Below are 19,592 nucleotides of genomic sequence, written 5' to 3' on the forward strand. Positions count from 1 at the left end.
TTTTCTGCTTAAAATATTGTACAGAGGTTTCTGTGTCAACAGTTAATGCAAGACTGCTATTAAAAGTGTGAATTCCACTGTTTCTTCAGGAAGAAAAGCTAAAAGTAAGAGCACCCAGAAAACCAGCAGACAATATAGGACAGTGGTGACACTGGAGGATGTAATGAACTCTTTCCTCTTTGGGGAAAATCTCCAAGATTTTTTCCATAAGCAGTACATAAGACTGTACTCACTGCTATACTCCACTTGCACAGTCATTTAGAACAATTCAAAGGAGAAGGAGATCTACCAGTTTGGTGGCATCTTACAATTTTTAACCTAGGAAGATACCAGTGTAAAGATCATTTTGTCAGGGACTTGTAAGGTAACACACTGTAAATGTAACCAGTGGAGAGGATTATTATCAGACTGCCCAAGGAAACAGAAGAAGCCATTGCAACACCACATAGATCATAGACTAGTTCTCCAACCATGATAACTCTCTGGTAATAAATGTTCAAGTAATCTGCAGCCTGACCACCTGAAAGCTTCAGCTGTAGCATAATCTGGCAACATCATTAGGGTCTGCTGGAGCATCTCTCCCACAAAAATTTATTTAATAATGGTTTCAAACTACTGATTAGTAGAAAAGTCCTACAAACAACCTTTACAAATAAAATGAGACTATATATAAAATTATGCATTTTCTCAGTATGTTATGATAAAAATCATGTTGGTAGAATGAAGGCTTCCAGCATAAAACCAATTACATTACTTCTTTCTACCTTCATATCTTCTTCCAGACCTTGATTTTGCCTGTTTTTTTTTCATTCTGCTTCTTGCACTCCTGATCTCCTTTTCCCAACTTACAGTTCTAAGCAACTTTCATGGGAATCTATATTCTTCTGCTATAGTCTTGAGATTTCATAACACAATACATCAAAGATCCAGCTAGTCAAAAGTGCGCTTTAATAATCAGATTAGAGCTGTGCACAGTATGAAAACCATGCAAGGACACAATAATACTTTCTTGCACAATACTTCCTGGTTGCTGTTAATAATACTGTTTTATTTTCCTGACCCTTCCTTTAATGATAATTTAGTATTTGATTTATTTTTCTGATCACTATTAAAATGACATATTTTTATAATTAGCTATTAGAATATCTCTCTGCTAACTAAGAAGTATCAGTGGCTGAAAGCCAATTACAAATTACACACTTAGAACTATTCCCAGCCCCATGTTTGTTATCCACAACAACTTAGCACTCTCACTTAACTTTATCAGCTATTTGCCAATTTTTCCAGACCCTTTATGAGTATGCTGAATAAAAAGGCCTCACTATTGTGTTCCTCTTTCCTGTTGTATCAAACATTCTTTAATTCATTCCTCCCTCCCTTCTTTTCATTTTCAGGTTTCATCAATTAAATTTAGGTTTCTGGTAGGTGATTCACCCCAAAGATGAACACTGATAAATAATTCATGCCAAAGATGCTCTTCAGATGCTCTCTCCAGAAGTAATGTTTAGTCAATTTCCTTCTAGGGAAAAGAGAGTTTGTATCATTAAAAAACTATGCAAATCAGAAATAAAGAAGTCTTTAAATTCTCATACAGTCTCTAAATTCTTATAGATTTGCTGAGACAATCTCATTCTGTCATAAAAAACCTAGTTCATATAAGAAACAAAAGTGTAATTTAACTTTCTATGTATAAAGAATTTCAATTTTTTTTTTAAATTAAAAGGTGTTTAATTTGTATCCAAAATAAATTAATTATGCATAAATGGTAATTGTCTTTTGATATTTAGTCCATATATATATATGCACACATATATACACATATATATAATATATATACTATATAGATAAGAAATATTTTTAGATGGATTTTCTGATGAAAGCAGCACTCTAATTCTGTTGGTTTTTTTCCTACCAGTACTAGAAATACTTTAAAAGCATTAGCTTTTGCCTTACCAATAGAATTCCTAACAAAAAGGTAATCAAGTAATTCCAATTACTATTGAAGCAGTGAAAATAAAAATTGATTTTGATACATTGAGTTTGCCCAAGTGATTTTAGAAAGCTCTCTTACTTATTTGACTTTACATAATCTGGCACCCAACAAAATCAATGCAAGTGATGAAAAGTTCATAAAACAAATCAGAAAGAGGCACTTGATTTTTGGCTTGCCCCTCCTCAAGCAGTTTAAAACCCTCTGGTTTTATTCTTCTAAATATGACAGAAAACATTCAGTTGCAATCGTTTCTACATGCAAGAGACATAGAACTAACCGATTTAGAAAACAAAGAATGTGTTTTCATGACTAGAAACAACAAATGATAACCCAAAAATCATTTCGATTGTGTGGAAACCCAGGGCACCGGGAATATTTCTCTGTCTGCTCTGGGGTGTCCTGACCCCCAGGGGAGCACTGACTTTGACCCACATTTATGGAGAAAACTTCCTAAGCCTCAAAGTAAACTAGAAACCACAGAAGTGTGAAATAGATTGTAGAGATTGTAGAGAGTAGTATAGTATGTCACATGGGTGAGAAATTTCAGTTATAGGATTTTTAGTGTGTTATAGATGGGTTCAAGATGGAGGCTATAGGGTGTTGTCTTGAGTTCCCTTCTTCTTTCTTCTTCTTCCTCTTTCTTCTCAGGTTTAGGTGGTGTCTTGTAATTGGGTAGAAAAATCCACATTGCGGGTCTTTAGGGGTCAGTTATTGGGTTAGAAAGGAAAATAATTTAGGTGTGACTTCTTAATTGGGTAGCTTAGTTTTTGATTAGACTTAAAAGGCCTTGTAACAAGAGATTGTTAGCCATTTTTGTGCTGTTTTTCCTGCATGCAGGGTCTGGTGCAGACAGTGTGCTGAAGTTTAGATAACAATAAACAGAAGCTGAAGACTGAAAAAGTTTGATGCATCTCTTGTTCCTGATGCAGAACTGCTCCAGAACTGCTCCAGGGAGTTGCCCAACTTGGGGCCTGCAAACTCACAAACTGGATCAGGCTGGAGCAAAAGGGAGGAAGTTTGTAGCTTGCTGGACACTACAAAAACAGAAAAAAAATCAGTACTGAAACAAAATGCAGCTGTCTCATCCTTCCTGCTTTGTTTTTTTCCTGCCTCATTGAGTATTGGCACTGGGCTTACAAAACCAAAATGTGAAATGCACTTGGAAAATTAGCCCCTAGTCTACTCCAGAGAGGACTATTTTTCTGCCAGTTTTATACCAATCTAGTTTACCACAGAGCCTAAAGAATATTTGAAACAGAAAATGAGACAGTTTAAAAAACCACCAAAAGCTGAATATACAGTGAATCTCAGTAGCACTACAGGCTTACAAAGGCTTAAGCTGTTCATCAGCCTAAAAGCAGATTTGGACATCCATTACATATAACTAAAAACACCTACAGTCAATTCACAGTGATAACACATAATGTTTTCAAAATCTGCAGTCTACTCCGCATTCCTGGGATAATCAGTTCATGTAAAGAAAGCTCTTCAGAAAATACTTAACTCTATTCACTAAATATCCAACTTAAAATTTTAACATGTGAAATATGTTTATCATAATTCTAACAGACTTTTTACTAAGTTATATGTAAAAATTTGTAGTAAAAAGTTTTATGGTAAAATAAAACTTTACTACTATCTGCATCACTTCCAATATTGGACTCATTATGTATTTGCGTTACTTAGTCCTGGTGAAAATGACAATTGTCAATTGAAATTTATTTTAGTGCCCAACCCAATAATTATTATTCCTACTTCCTTCAACTACAGCTAATACTGAAACAACATACCTGAACTCTGAATTTCCAGGTTGTCCCAACTGGAACACCAGGTATAGGCCCATAATGATTTGAAGGAACAATAGTGCATTCCTTAGTGCGACCAACACAGGCCATGCCCTAAAAATACATCAGACAAAAGTAATCAGACCAATGAATTGCAATATTGAAGAATATTTGTACATTCAATGCAGAGATCATGAAATCTGTCGATTATAATAAAAACATATTTCAAAATATGTTAGCAACTGTTAAAAGGAATGTTAAATTAAGTAATATGTGGTTGTGGATTTGGGAGGGGAGTTGGGGGTTTTCTTTTTTTTGTTGTTGTTGTTTTTACCTCTAGCCACCTTAATAATCCTTCCACTGCTTTAACTGCCAGTAGACAGCAGGCAGGATTAAACATTGTCTTGTTGTCTGTGCAACCCAGTACTGAATTTTGTGTAGTGCATATGTAAGCAGAATTATAGATGTAGCATATGAACAATCAGAATAACAGCTATTTCTAAAACACACTCTACCTTTCCCCAGTCTCTCTGGCTTTCAGTACTGGCAGATGGCATCTTTGCTTTCTTTTTACTCTGTTTGAGCTTTTCTCCAGCCTTTACAACTTCATTAGAATCATTTTTGCAGGAAGGACAATACCTAAAAAAAAAATTTTAGGAAATTCTCAATTAACTTCATAATAATGGCAATACATTTCTGGTAGCCAAAATAGTGTCTATTTGTTTGTTTTGACTGAATGTTTCAAACTAGCAAGCATATACCAGTCTTAAGCAGCTGAAGGCTACAGCTTAAAAAATGAACTCAACATGAACAAATACTGTCAACTTTTTTAAAAAAGGGCTCTTCAGTATCTTTAAAGGTAGAGTGCTAGTCGCAAAACACATAACTATTTTTTCTCACATGATATATGAGGTGTCCATGTCTCCTGTATTGTCTCTTCATTTAGTCCTCCTTCATTTACATCATGTAAAGGAGAAGACAGCTGAGATTAAAGAATGCTGCTAACCAGTACTCATGGTCTGTTTCTGTGTCCTGCCCAGTCTATCCTTATTTTTTGCTGGTTGTGCAACAAATTTCACTGCAGATTACTGAATGTCAAACAGAGCCAAGGTATGACATAATGTATATAGAAACACACAAACACACACTCGCTCACTCCACAACACTGAAGTCATTTGGAACATAATGCTGGGGCTCACTCAGAGTAACACAAATCCATTCTGGTAGGAAAGCAGAGATACTAGTATACACTGACCACAGCAGAGAGAGAAAAGGAGCAAAATGGTCGTTCTGCTGTTGCTTCCAACAACATCCTTATCCCAGTCCAGGAGTAACAATACACAGGCATGTCCTTGTTTCTGGCTCCCATAGGCTGGATTTGGTTACCATACACCAGTAGAAGAAGAAGCCTGATCTACATTAATATTGATAACCTCATTCAGGAAACAAAAACTACTACTACTACTACTACTGCTGGTTTGGATTTAATAAGTTTTTATGTGGATATGAATAGAAGAATTAATGATTAAGGTCCACAGGAATAGATTTCACTATCTCAGTAAAGGTGTTGGACCATGAAAACAATGAAGCCATGTAGATTAAAAAATAATAATGTAAGATGCTGAAGTTATGATACTATGACTTTGACAGGTATTACAGCTGCTTACAGAAAAAGCATGTAAGACCAATTAAAAGAACAAATATGACATAATGCAAATTCACAAGGTGAATTAACAAGGTGAAGTCACATGGTGAATTCCATGTTTCTTGATAGGGTAACAATATTACCTTAATATCATTTAAACTTTTTGTAGGGACTATTTTGTAGGGACTATTAAATACTGTTTCACATACAGAGTGACTTAATCTCCACAAGATGAACTTATCCTTTCCCAAATGGAAGACTTAACCCCAGAATAGAGTTCGCCAGATTTTACACTCTAAAAATACAAAATGGAAATATTCCCAATTCTAAAGCAAACTGCTCCTAAATTAAGAATCAGGCAACCATGACTCTTTGCTAGTATGCAGGAAGAAGGGAAGGCACAAACTTCTTCTTTGGTAGGAGATGCTGCTCTGCCTAGTGCAAATGCACTTCTACATAATGACAAGCATTAAGACAGTACAGGGTTGGTGACACTACGCATCTCAAAACTTAGCTCACATAAGCCAGGCCCACAACTGTACCTCTACCACCCTGTGACTTCATTCACAGATGCAGCTATCTACTTACCTATATAGAACTTAAGGCTCCTATTCTTCGTTACACAGTAAATAAAAACAAGCTAAAAAGCTTGACAGGCATTTTCCAATGAATTTTAATTATATGAATTAAACTTCTGGAAACTCATAATTTGGAGAATGGACCAAAACTATCTCTGGAGAGGAGGAAGTGTTTGTGATCAAAAGGCTTACCATGATCCAGCCATGTGCACTCACAGCCCAGAAAGCCAACCCTCATCCTGGGCTGCATCCAAAGCAGGGTGGGCAGCAGGTCAAGGGAGATGATTCCACCTCTCTGCTCTGCTCTTGTGAGACCCCACCTGCAGTGCTGCATCCAACTCTGGGACACCCAACACAAGAAAGATATGGAGTTGTTGCCAAAAGCGCAGAGGAGGGCCACCAAGGTGATCAGAGGGCTGGAGCCCCGCTGCTATGAAGACAGGCTGAGAGAGTTGGGGCTGTTCAGTCTGGAGAAAAGGTTTCAGGCACCTTCCAGCTAGTTTAGATTTTAGTAAGAAATTCTTTCATGTAAGGATAATTGCCCCAGAAAACAGGCAGGCACTAACTAAAAAAAAACCATTTTGGAATCCAGTAAGGTGTAAGAGATTGAGTTATTAATTTACAGAGAATGTTAAAACTTCCAAAAGATTTACAAAGATTTTTACAAAAAATACAATCACAAGGTTCAAAGAGTTTCCATGTAATGTATTCATAGACATCTTAGACATGTACTGAAGTCTATGGAAAACTTTATAAGAATAAAGTTCTATTTATTACTCATTTATAAAGGATTAGCACCTCAAATAAATTATAGGAAGGTAAAAAATATGAACAGTGTAAATTGTAGACAGCTAATAAAAACATAAGAGTAATTACATATAAAATTAAGAGTAGCAATGTGGTGGTCCTTCCATAGCATGAAAAATGAATGTCATAGAGGCAATGAAGAGCACAGGGGCAGCAGCAGGAACAGAGGATAAAGGGGTAGAGAAGCGTGAGCATAAGAGAATTGCTCAAGCAGTGAAGCTTTTAAAAAATGAAAAGGCCGAGGAACAGCAACTGTCAATAAATACAATCAGGTAATCATAATGACCTTAATGAATAAAATGAACATCCCAATTTTGAAATTCCATAATGGCCTTAAAGCTTACTACTAATCCATTGTGAATGATTTAAAAGAATTATCTTGACAGAAAACATAAGCCTTATATTAAGTAGATGGATGAAAACACCCCAGAATTTAAAAACATCTTCAGAATTTTCTCTCATGAGGTGCAAATATCAAAAAGGTACCATGTATAGAATGTCAATATAGGTAAGTAAATCATCCTTGTATATTTACCAGTCTTCATCTTCTGGTATCTTGCTTAAAGGAGGGTTCAGGCAGTATATATGATAAGCCATATTACATTCATCACACAGGAGTTGCATGTGAGCATCCTGTTTTCCACCACACAGGTAACACGAACAAAACCGGCACTCCTTATCTGGATCAGCCCTACAGTGTTTGCATTCAGGGCCGCTTTTTCCTGTCAAAAACAAAGAAATGTCAAATGCCATGTATCTCAGCAAAGTGAATTACTATATCTAAAGGAATAATTATTTCTGAGCATGAACACTGCTCTCTTGAAAATGTGGGTTTTTTTACAACGAGGTATTTATCTAGGCTTAATAAGATTTCTTCTGCTGTATAAACAAGCCAGAAAAAACATGACTAATGATCAGCTTCTCCTTATTTTCTCCTGCTCCCAAGATGTAGGTGCACATTCTCTATAAAGATGAAGCTTTACTGTCTTTTGAAGCTATACAGCTTATCAGTTCCTTCTAAGTTAGCTTGGATAACATAAGCAATAAAAATAAATATTTCTTTCAGGAGTTTATTCTTGAATAGAAATATGAGATGGATCCTTGATGTATCCAGGAGTTCTGGATACTTTAACATTTTTCCTAAATATACCAAGAAGGAAATTAATGACTCAGAATTTGCAGAAATCCAAACACCTTTCTATTGAAGAAGAGCATGCCCTCCCAACTGAATAGATTTTGCAGAGAAATTGATCCATGTAGTTGTAAGTTATCAGTGTAAATCGCTGTGGAGACTCCAGACTGAAAGTTATATAAGAAAGGGGGATTGGAATGCGAAGCATTGTGCTGTATCTGCAGTCTTTCTGGAGGACCTTGAACAATATTTTTATCTTCAAAGACAGAACCAACTACACTTAAGAGTGGGAAGAGGATGGAGTTTTGATTAACAAAGAAGAGTCAGGGGCTGCTGATGAATTAAAAACTAACAGGGGAACACCTGTGAAATGTCTCAAAAGAACTAGAGCTTTTTCATCTAAAATGCTTACACAGTTGACAGATCAGCTGAAGTGCCTGTACACTAGCATATGTAGCATGGGTGACAATCAGAAGAATTGGAAGTGACTGTGCAAATGGAAAACTGTGATCTAATCACAAACGCTGAAACTTGGTGGGACAAATCACATGGCTGGAGCATTCCAATTGACAGCTACAAACTGTTCAGAAGGGACAGGCAAGGAAAGGGGGGGGGGGGGCAGGCAATTTGCCCACTCCATGGACTTGATTGCACAAACCCATCTTTGAAAAACAGTGATGAACAGATAAGAGCTTGTGGTTAAAAATCAGAAGCCAAGCCAATAAATAGAATCTCATGGTTTGTGTTTATTACCCACCACCCAGTTGAAGGGACCCTGTTGACAAAACCTTCTTACTTCACCTGCAGGAAGCATCACTCTGGTAGGCTCTGATCCAGCTGCTGGGACCTGTCAGGACAGTCCCTGCCATCTGCTGGAAAAGCAGCTTGGCAAGATGTAAGAAGTCCAGGAGACTCCTGGACAGCATCAAGGATAATTTCTTACCCCAGGTGACAGAGAAGTGCACCTGCTACTGCACCTGTGGCTTACCAACACAGATTAACTAACTGGAGAGGTCAGGATCAGTGGCAGCCTGGGCTGAAGTGGTCATGCCCTGGTGGAATTCATGATCTCAGGGATTATGGGCCAAAGAAAGGTTAAAGTCACTACTCTGAATTTTAGAAGCCTGAACTTTTAGTTATTTTAGGAATTAGTGGATGGGACCCTCTGGAAAACTACACTCAGGGAAAAAGGAGCAGAATAGAGCAGTCAGATCTTTAAGGACATCTTTCTTAGAGCCCGAGATCTCTCCATTTCCACCAGTGAGCATTCAGGCAGGGAAGGCAGGAGACCAGCATGGCTCAGTAAAGACCTCCTGGACAAAGTGAAATACAAGAAGGAAAAGCACTGGACATGGAATCAGGGACAGGTATCCTGGGAGGAAAAGAGAAGTGCTGTCTGGTTAATTAAGAAATTAAGGGACAATTAAGAAATTAGAAAAGCTAAAGTATAGCTGGAGCTGAATTTGGCAAGGGATACAAAGAATAGTAAAAATGGCTTCTATAGGCACTTTGGTCAGAAATGGAAGATTAAAGAAAATGTACACACACAACCCCCTCCTCCCCTCTGTCCCCCAAAATGGGACAGAACTAATCACAATCCACAAGGAGAAGATTGAGGTATGCAACAATTTTGTTTCCCTCAGTGTTCATTAGTAATCACTCTTCCCACATCTCTCAAGTCCCTGAAACTCAAGATGGGAACTGGGGAATTGAAGTCACTCCTCGTGTAAGAGCAGATCAGGTTCAAGATCATCTGAGAACATGAACATAGACAAGAGCATGGGACCCAAGGAGATGCATCCCAGGGTCCTGAGAGAATTGTAGCTGTTAACTACAACCATTCATCATATATAAAAAATCATGGCAGTCACATCATGTCTGAAAATGCACAACAGTCAGGGTAAGATCTCAGTGACTGGAGAAAAAGCTATTTCAACCTTTTAAAAAAAAAGAGTAAAAAGCAAGAACCCAGGAATTATTGACTAGTCAGCCTCATCTCAGTGCCCAGTAAGATCACAGAGCAGAGACTCCTGGAAGCCATGTCAAGCCCTGGAAGACAGAGGACTGGTTAAAGACAGCCAAAATGGCTTTACCAAGGGTATATAGCACCTGATTGGCACAGTGGCCCTCCACCAGGGACAGAATGCATAAATTGTCAAAGGAGAATTATAGGTGTCATTTACCTGTCTGTAAGGCCTTTGATTTGGACTCTTATTCTTAACAAAAAATCATAGATTTATAGAGTATCATGAGGGGGTAGGGATCCACAAGAATCACTCACATCAAATTCTTGGGCCTGCAGTGGACATCCCAAAAATCCCTCTGTGTATGAGAACATTGTCCAGAAGCTCCTTGAATCCCTGCCAGGCTTAGTGCTGTGACTATTTCCCTGGGGAGCCTGTTCAAGCATCCAAGTACCCTCTGGGTGAAGAACCTTTTCATGATATCTAACTTAAACCTCCCCTGACACAGCTTTAGGCCATTCCCTCAGCTCCTGTCACTGGTCACCACAGAGTACACATTGGTCTGCCCCTCCTCTTCCCCTCATGAGGAAGTTGTAGACTGTGATGACTGCTCTCAGTCTCTTCTTCAGGCTAAACAATCAGGCAACCTCAGCTGTTGTCTTTATAAGGCTTCCCTTCAAGGCCCTTCACCATCTTTGTGGCCCTCCTTTGTGACACTCTAGCCTTATAGCTGTCTTACATTCTTGCTGCTAAACTGAAGAGAGATGCATTTGATGAATGAAAAATTTAAATGGATAAGGACTTAAGAGTGAATGGTCCATATCCAGTGGTTCAATGTAAAAGCAAAAGCCATTAGGGACTGGTGTTTTTCAAGGGTCATACTGGGAACACTATTATTTTCTATTTACATCAATGACATACCCAGTGGTGCATCCTTAACAAGGTTGTAGATGACACCAAACTGAGCAGTGCAGTTCATCACAGAGTCACAGAATCGTTAAAGTTTGAAAATACCTTTAAGATCATCAAGTCTAACTACCAACCTAGTACCACCATTATTCAGCAGTAAACCATGTCCTCAAGTGCCATATCCACTCACCTTTAGAACACTACCAGGGATGGTGATGTCACCACTTTATTAGGGAACTTGTCTAATGCTTAAGAACCCCTTCCATTAAGAAATTTTTCCTAATATCTAATCAATACTCTCAGGCACATGGTATGACTCACTTCAGCACCTCAATGTCCTTCTTGGAGTGAGGGGTGCAGAACTGAACAAAGGATTCAGGTGTGGCTTCCCCAGTGCCAAGTACAGGGGACAATCCCTGCCCTGCTCCTGCTGGCCACACTATTGCTAGTACAGGCCAGGATGCCATTTGCCTTCTTGGCCACCTGGGCACTGCTGGCTCATGTTCAGCTGCTGTCACCAGCACCCCCAGGGCCTTTTCCTGTGGGCAGCTCTGCAGCCACTCTGCCCCAGCCTGTGGCACTGCCTGGGGTTGTTGTGACCCCAGGGCAGGACCCAGCACTGGGCCTTGTTGAACCTCACACCACTGGCCTTGGCCCATTGATCCAGCCTGTCCAGATCCCTCTGCAGAGACTTGCTATCCTCCAGCAGTTCAACACTCCCACCCAGCTTGGTGTCCTCTGCAATCTGACTGAGGGTTCACTCAATACTCTCATCCATGTCACTGATGAAGATATGAAACAAAACTGGCTCTAGCACTGAGCCCTGGGAACACCACTGGTCACTGGCCACCAGCTGGATGTAGCTCCATGCACCACCAGTCTCTGGGCCCAGCCACACAGCCAGGTTTTTACCCTGTGAACAGGGTGCTGTATGAGCCATGAGCAGAGTTTTTCCAGAAGAATGCTGTGGGAAACAGTACCAAAGGCTTTACTAAAGTCCAGGCAGACAACATTGCTCAAGCACTGGGTGGGTCACTGTCTGTAAGGAGATCAGGTTGGTCAAGCTGAACCTGCATTTCACAAACCCCTGCCGGCTGGGCCTAATCCCCTGGCTGTCCTGCACACAATGTGTGAGGAGACTCTGGATGATCTGCTCCATGACCTTCCCCAGTACTGAGGTCAGGCTGACAGGCCTGTAGTTCCCTGAATATTCCTTCCAACCACTGTTCAGACAGGTCCAGAAGAGGGCCATGGAAATGATCAGAGGGCTGGAACACCTCTCCTGTGAAGAAAGGCTGAGAGAGATGGAGTTGTTCAGCCTGGGCAAGAGAAGGCCTTAGGGATACCTTTGTGTGGCCTTTCAATACTTAAAGGGGGTTTATCAGAAAGACAGGGAAAGATTTTTTACCAAGATCAGTAATGACAGGGAGCAACAATAATGAAAACTAGGAGCAATTTAAATTGAAAGAATGTAATTTAGACTGGATACAATGAAGACTTTTTTTTTTTTATTGTAACGGTGATGAGACACTGGTAGAGGTTACCCTGAGAAGGTGTGGATGCCCCATCCCTGGAGCCTTTCATAGTCAGGTTGAATGGGGCTTTGAGCAACCTGATTTAGCGAAAAACACCCCTGCCCATGGCAGGAGGGTTGGACTAAAATATCTTTAAAAGGTCCTTCCAACTAAAACCATTCCATGATAAGAAGTGCTAAAATAATGCTGTTTGAATAATTTGTTTTAAGATAAAAAACTATAAATTTAAACATATAAAGGAATCACTGAGGAGGGAAGATTACCAGCTGCAGATAGAAGGTTTAGTGAGATGTACTGACTGGAAACCCTGAGAAATAAACATGTAAAGCTACCAGCAGTGACTATTTTGCAAAGTCTTTAAGGCAAAAGTACATTTAAATATATACTTCTAAAAAATCCTCCAAAATCTCTGAGAATATTGCTTCTAGTGAAGTGTAGCCTAGAAGACTTATCATGCTTTCCAAATGGAGGTAATCTATTAGTTTCAGACTTTTCTCCAAAGGTTCATTTGAAGAGAAAGGAAAAATTTTATGTGTGCTGATGAACAAATCTGAGGGCTTTCCAGCATAGCTACATTAAACTCACAATCTGTGCAGGGTGTCAACACCAATTCAAGTCAGACTAAGAAATCCCAGAAAACTGTTAACTCTTTTGAAAAATTTTAAAAATGATGACTGAGCATTCCCCATGGAAACTCTACAGTCTACCTCATCTTGCTAATAACAGACAACATGAAATGGCATATTTCTCTGTAGCTCTGAGCACCACACATTGTTTAGGCCTATGTAATTAACTGGTTTCAGTTACAAAATCAGTTTCTTAGGTAAAAGGTTAGTCATTTTATTTTTAAATAGGAAAAGAGCAAAAATTACCTAAATATTTTAGTTCAGTTAAACAATAGGTGAAGTTCTCTACTTTCTTCAATATACAAACTACAAACTGTCATTTTCATGATACGACTTCCATTTTCACATTTCTGTTTTAACCATGTTGTAAGTCATACTCGCTAACTATAGCTGCACTATTGGTCACATGAAGACAGGTCTGTTCACCTCAACCAACAATGCAGAGTTTAGTTGCATAAATGATTTAATATGAACTTTTATTTTGAAGAAGGAATTAGCACAAGTTTGGATTCTGGAAGTAATATATGTTGATACCTAGGTGTTATTTGCATGTTGCATATAAGTATTTGTAACACATTTACAAATATGTTGCTTCTTAGATTTTTAAATTTCTAATATAATTATCTAATAGGCTTAGCCTTACTCCGTTCCTTAGTTGTAGAATTTTACTTCCATTAATTAATTAGAAAATGACTACTTTATTTTTAACTGTAACTGCTAAATGTGTATTAACATCACTTTATACATACAAAACCTAATTATTATGTGACCACACTCAAAAAATAAAGAGTTTTTCTGCAGAGACATCCTACTCTGTTTATCTGATAAAGATTATTTCCATAGTAGGCATTCTATCTTTCGACATGGGGTGGAAAGTAGCTTAATATGGACAATAATATAATCAATGCAATTGCTGATTGTGCTTACAACAATCTCATAGAATATTTAAAGCCAAATAATAGGTGTATATACATTTAAATTTTTAATACACAGTACAGATGGGGTTGTAAGTACAGTCCAGAAGGAAAGGCTACACTGGTAGCCTACATTGATTATAGCATACAGCTCAACTGATATGCACTGTGCATACTTGAACAAAGGCAAAACAGCTGACCTGGCTGGAAAACCAGAATCACATGAACAGGATTGTGTAGTGAGTGTTGGCTTCAGGAGAAAGAGCAGTTCAAGAAATAAGGCTGAATTCCCACATCAATTTATTTTTCACAATTACACTTTAAAAGATTATATTTATGAATTATATTTATTTATGAAGGTTATAAACAATATGCTGAAATTAATAAGATTGTGACCAGGAACAAAATGAAATAAAACATACACAGAGGTGCAAATCTCTACATAGATGTCAATATTTGGGTAGTTTATGCAAAGAGGTTACAAATAAAGAAACAACTATCAACACTGGAGTGAAGGAGCTGTAATAGACAACGAAGGTCTTGACTCTGAAACAATTAGAGTAGCAATCAGTGTACAAAGTATAGACTGGTGAGGTCACCCCTCAAATCCTGTGTTCAGCTTTGGATTCCTCATTCCAAGAAGGACATTGAGGGGCTGGAGTGTGTCCAGAGTTGGCCAGTGAAGCTCGTGAAGGCTCTGGAGCACACATCTGTGAGGAGCAGCTCAGGGAGCTGGGGTTGTTTACCCTGGCTGGTAAACAGGTGACCTGGAGACCTTATTGCTTTCTGCAACTACTTGAGTTTGTAGGCAGGTGAGGGTCAGTGAGAAGGACAAGAGAAAATGGCCTGAAGCTGGACTAGGGGAGGTTTAGATTGGTCATTAGGAAAACTGCTTCACAGAAAGAATGATCAAGCATTGGAAGATGTTGCCCAGAGAAGTGATGGAATTACCACCCCCGGAAGTGTTCAAAAAACATGCAGATGTGGCACTTAGGGACATGATTTAGTGGTGGACTTGATGGCCTTAAGGGTCTCTTGCCATCTAAATGATTCTATGATAAGTAAATACTCATGTGAGCTCAAATAGCACCGTGGTAGACAATTTTGTATAGTCAGCAATACAGTAACCACTCATTTCGTCAACACGTAATTTTAAATATTAATTCATTACACAGTAGCTGCAGGGAAGGACTAAATGAACTGTAATAATTTTTTATGCCATTTAAAATGTTGCATACTTGCAAAATAAATAGTATGTAAACACAAACCAGCATTTGTAGATTTTCAATTTTCTCACGTTGCAATCTTTTTAAATCAAAACATGCTTTAAAATATTGCATAGATCTTTTAAAGTGACCAAGAAAAACTAAAACAGAGTGGATAATTTTATTTTTTTAGTAATCTAAGGGAAGTAATTCTCAAATAATGAAAATGAATTATGAGTTGAGAAATTGACATTTTTACTTTTAAGAATACCACAGGGAATAGTATTTGCTCCCCTGAAAAACAGTGATTTTTTGTTTTTTAGACAACAAATAAACATTAATCAGACTCATTGTTGTGCACGGAGAGACACCTACAAAGGTTCTGAAAAATTGCATGGAGTCAGGAATGTAATGTGGAATTATATCTAATACCTACTTGTAGACCTGCAGTTCAATCTTCAGTGTTGCTATCACAAACACTTAGAACTCCTAACTTTAATATGTTTTCAAACATAGGATAAAATATCACACTACTTTTTAGATAAACTGCCACTAACTCCTTAATGTAGTTGTAGGGAGGTTAAGGAGGTCTAGCATAGTAACTTTTCTAGAAGGTCATGCAGGGTCAACTAATACAAACATTAATTATCCCTTTTTTTTAATGGTACAAGCAGCTTTAGTGCAAAGTCCTTTATCTTTTTTTCCCCTGACAGAATGACAGAGTTAAAGTGTATTACTACCAACTAATTATTTTTTGGCATTTAATAATTTATTAAAAGCTTAAATTACATGTCAATTGCAACAGCAGTTTTGGTGGCCTGAACACCTCTCTAGAAACTTAAATGAGACTGCAAATTCATTGGTGCACTGTTCATTTAGAGCATTATCAGCTGTTTCCCTTTTTTACCATTTATGACTGTTAGCACTAAGCTGTTACTAGTTTCTAAATATGTAAAATAATATAACCATCTTACAGTAACTATACTTTTCAGAACAGAAATCTAAAAATTTTTAAATGCAATTACTTTCTTGAACACAAACCAATTATTACTACTATCTCTGCATGCTGATATTTTCTAAAGAAACATCACTCAATTTGTACTTATAGTCAAATAATTTAAAAAGTGCATACTTTTGAAATCTCCATCCCCAAATGTCAATGGATAGGCTCCTGGCTTTTCAATCTTGTACATTTCCTCTATAAAAAGGATTTTACAATCATTTATTGTGTCTTCTGGACCTCTGAAAAACAAAAAGAATAAAAAGTACTTTCAACTTAGTTCCTCAGACCTAGATTCTGTACTTTCTGAATCCTAAGCAATAAGCTAAAGATAAGTAGCCTTTTTTTAATCACTGATATGATACTTTATTTCAATTCACACACAAAAATCATCAAAAGCCTAACATGGTAACTTCTAAGAAAAACATAAAACACATATTTAGGGCACGCTTAAAGAAAAGACTACTCCATTATCCTGATTGTCTGGCACTTCAGTATGTCTTTATTGACAGTTATCCAATATGGCTTAATTCCCTTCTAAAACCTCAAAATATTTTTATTGGCTGAACACAGCAGACCAGACAAACCCTATCTTCTGGAATACAGCATCTCAAACATTATTATAAAAGTATAGTATCACAAACAAACCAGAAATGTGACCTGTAAGACAGAAAAATAGTTGGAACCTATAGAGCAATAAAAGCAGCAGAAAATTTCAAAAACTCTTCAATGATTTTTAACTGTTTCTCAGCTCTGGAAAGCCACATACAGTACTGTACTGAATTATAAATAGTCCTGCTATGTCAGGTTTCTGTGTAAATTGTCAGTGATTTGTAGTAACAAACAACAATAATGCCAAAAGACTTCTAGAAAAGAATTAGAAAATATTAAATGTAGAGATTTTCACCTACTCTTATTACAATATATTTGTATCTACACAGATTGTAATTCAAATGGAAATGTATCTAGGAAGAATTGGCCATAATAACACCAAGAGTTGTTGGCACTCCCGTTTCCTTCCTCCTTAGGATGATACTGTGCTCTCTTCAACTGCCTGTTCTCTAACCACTTTCAAGTTACTGTCTGATCTAGAAGTAAGTAGGAATTTTCAGTATAATAAAATACTAATGCATATCTGTAAGAACCTACAAGAGGTGACTTGAAAACACATTTGAAGAAAGCCAGCCAGGTGGCAGATCCCAATAAAAAGATCTAGTCTGCAAAATTATATAGACAGCTAGGGAAACAAAATATTAGATTCATATTCAATAAGGATAATTGCAACAAGAGAACATCTCCAGAAACATCAGGCTTCTGTCTGGAATCTGTGGTTCTCTGCCCTACCTCTTGGCCGGCTCTCCCCACTTCCTTTGTGCTGACTACCAGTTCTTGAACTCTGACACATGATAGCCTAACTAAGGCAGAAAAAAACTAAGCCAGGGAAAAACCACAGGTGACAAATCACTTTTTCATGGCCCTGAACATTGCAGTATTCAGGTCTCCAGGGAACTGGTGTTGAGAGGACTCGGTTGGTGTCTTGATTGACTCTAATTGCCTTTTAAGTGTATTAACAGCTGTTTACTTCGGCACTTGTATTTATTTTGACCTTTTTCTTTCCCAGCAATTTTTGAAGGAAAAATATTCCCCATTGTTGGTTGCATGCATAAACAGTAAATGCTAGCAATTTTCAAATATTTAGGCTATTTGAACAGAATATGCAAATGCTGCATCAGTGCAAATACATCCATCAGAAAAAGAAGTTAGATTTCCTGATCAGAAAAATAATGTATTTAGAATTAACTACATTTGCACCCTAAGGGAATAGTACTTTAAAGCAGTTCTGGCCATTGTAACACCTCAGGTTTAGCTTGCAAAGACATTTTGATTTATCCAGAATTCTGAGCAATGCACAATCACAAAGGCACAATACATTCAAATACAGAAATGACAAGATGTAAACAATCTTTGGCAGGAAAACTGAATCAACAAACTCTTAAAAACATTTCCCAGGTTATTTTGTGGACTTTGGAGAGCCTTTTATTGACTGTCCTATATTTCTTGATTTTCCTAGATTATTTAAAGTGAAAAACAAAACAAAATACACCTGTTGACATTCTTTAATGCCATAAATCTATGTTAGAACTTTTCTTACTTATAACACTGCTTGACTGCCTAGCCAATGTTATTCCTCTAGGACTTATTTCTAACAGAACCCAAAGTTGTGAATCTAATTTAAAACAAAAATACAGAATTATGACTTCTTTCACATAGTTAAGGGAAATTTTATACTCAATGACTGATATTCTCAAATTCTAGTAATTTCAGACAAATTTAAGCATATTTTACACTGATTTTTGCATCCTGCAGTTCTTAAATATGTGTGTAGTCTATAACCACTATCCCTAGTATGAGCAAAACCCTCTCCTCTCCTCTCCAGCTTAGAGCTATTTAACTTACCTTTCCCCCCACCCCTGCATTTTCCCCAGAAAACTAAAAAGCAGCTGTTAAAAAAATAGCTTTTCATTATCTGTATTCTCTGCATCCAGTCTATGGTGAAGAAGGAGGGTGGTAAAACACCATACACCTTTACTCAGAAATCTAGACACTTGCTATTTATGTCTTTCAGAAACAAGCCAAACTTGAGTTCAGTAGAATATTAATTAGGAGCAAATTCCACTGGTGCCAATTTGAACTATAAAATTACTTATAACTGCAATATTAGCATATTGTTTCCTTAAAAGATACCATGAAAAGATGTATAAGTTGTTTCAATTATGTAAGTGCTCCAAACAGTAAACAGCAATTTTTTGCCAAGTATGCAGAACATAGACTTTTATCATCAACTTTATTACAAAGTATCATCTCAAAAAATGTTATTTTCACCTCAAAGTGTTGAAATGCAACATACTTTTTTAGTATCCTCTAATTATCCTCTAAGTATCCTTGAATTAATACTGTTAAACAAAGAACTCTTGAAATAAATTTTTTAAAAAATTAATACAGCTGCATGGCAGTTTTTTCTCTCACTGCAATCCCACTGGCTAGTAATACTATTCTTATATCTAGGCAGTACTTATTAAACAGATGGAATTCATCGTTTCCCCATCACATACACTAGATAATGGTAGACATTCCTTCTCTTTTTGCCCTATATTTTTCCTTTGAGATAAGGACACTTAGAAAGCAACTTTCAGGCTAAGTTTTTCCTCAAGTCTATTCAGTATTTGAACCAGAGAAAATGTTTTATTTTCTGCTATGAGTTACATAAGAAGTAAGCAAATACTATTAAATAACATTACAAAGCTGGTATGTTCCAACAAATGTCATGGCTGCATATCTGGAACTACAGAGGAAGATCAATTAACATTGTGAAAATGATGGCTAATATTAAATGGTTAAGCCTTACCAAAGCTAAAAAAATCTGCTCAGCTATTTGCTCATAAAAGAATAATTTCTCTGCCACAGTACACATTCAGTGCTTTAGTAATGATCATGTGATT

The 19,592-nt window shown here is 37.4% G+C and overlaps 1 protein-coding gene across 2 annotated transcripts in view; it reads right to left on the minus strand.

Annotated features, from left to right (window-relative positions):
• Window positions 1-19,592, minus strand: part of UHRF2 (ubiquitin like with PHD and ring finger domains 2) — an 82,967-nt gene that overhangs the window by 18,014 nt on the left and 45,361 nt on the right. For both annotated transcript variants that reach the window (XM_053932874.1, XM_053932873.1), the window contains exons 5-8: window positions 16,225-16,334; window positions 7,343-7,529; window positions 4,293-4,416; window positions 3,784-3,891 (exon numbers count right to left, since the gene is read on the minus strand). In XM_053932874.1, coding sequence (XP_053788849.1) covers window positions 3,784-3,891; window positions 4,293-4,416; window positions 7,343-7,529; window positions 16,225-16,334 — 529 coding nt within the window. The remainder of the gene's footprint in view (window positions 1-3,783; window positions 3,892-4,292; window positions 4,417-7,342; window positions 7,530-16,224; window positions 16,335-19,592) is intronic.

This window comes from Vidua chalybeata, chromosome Z (assembly GCF_026979565.1).
Source record: "Vidua chalybeata isolate OUT-0048 chromosome Z, bVidCha1 merged haplotype, whole genome shotgun sequence".
NCBI lineage: Eukaryota > Metazoa > Chordata > Aves > Passeriformes > Viduidae > Vidua > Vidua chalybeata.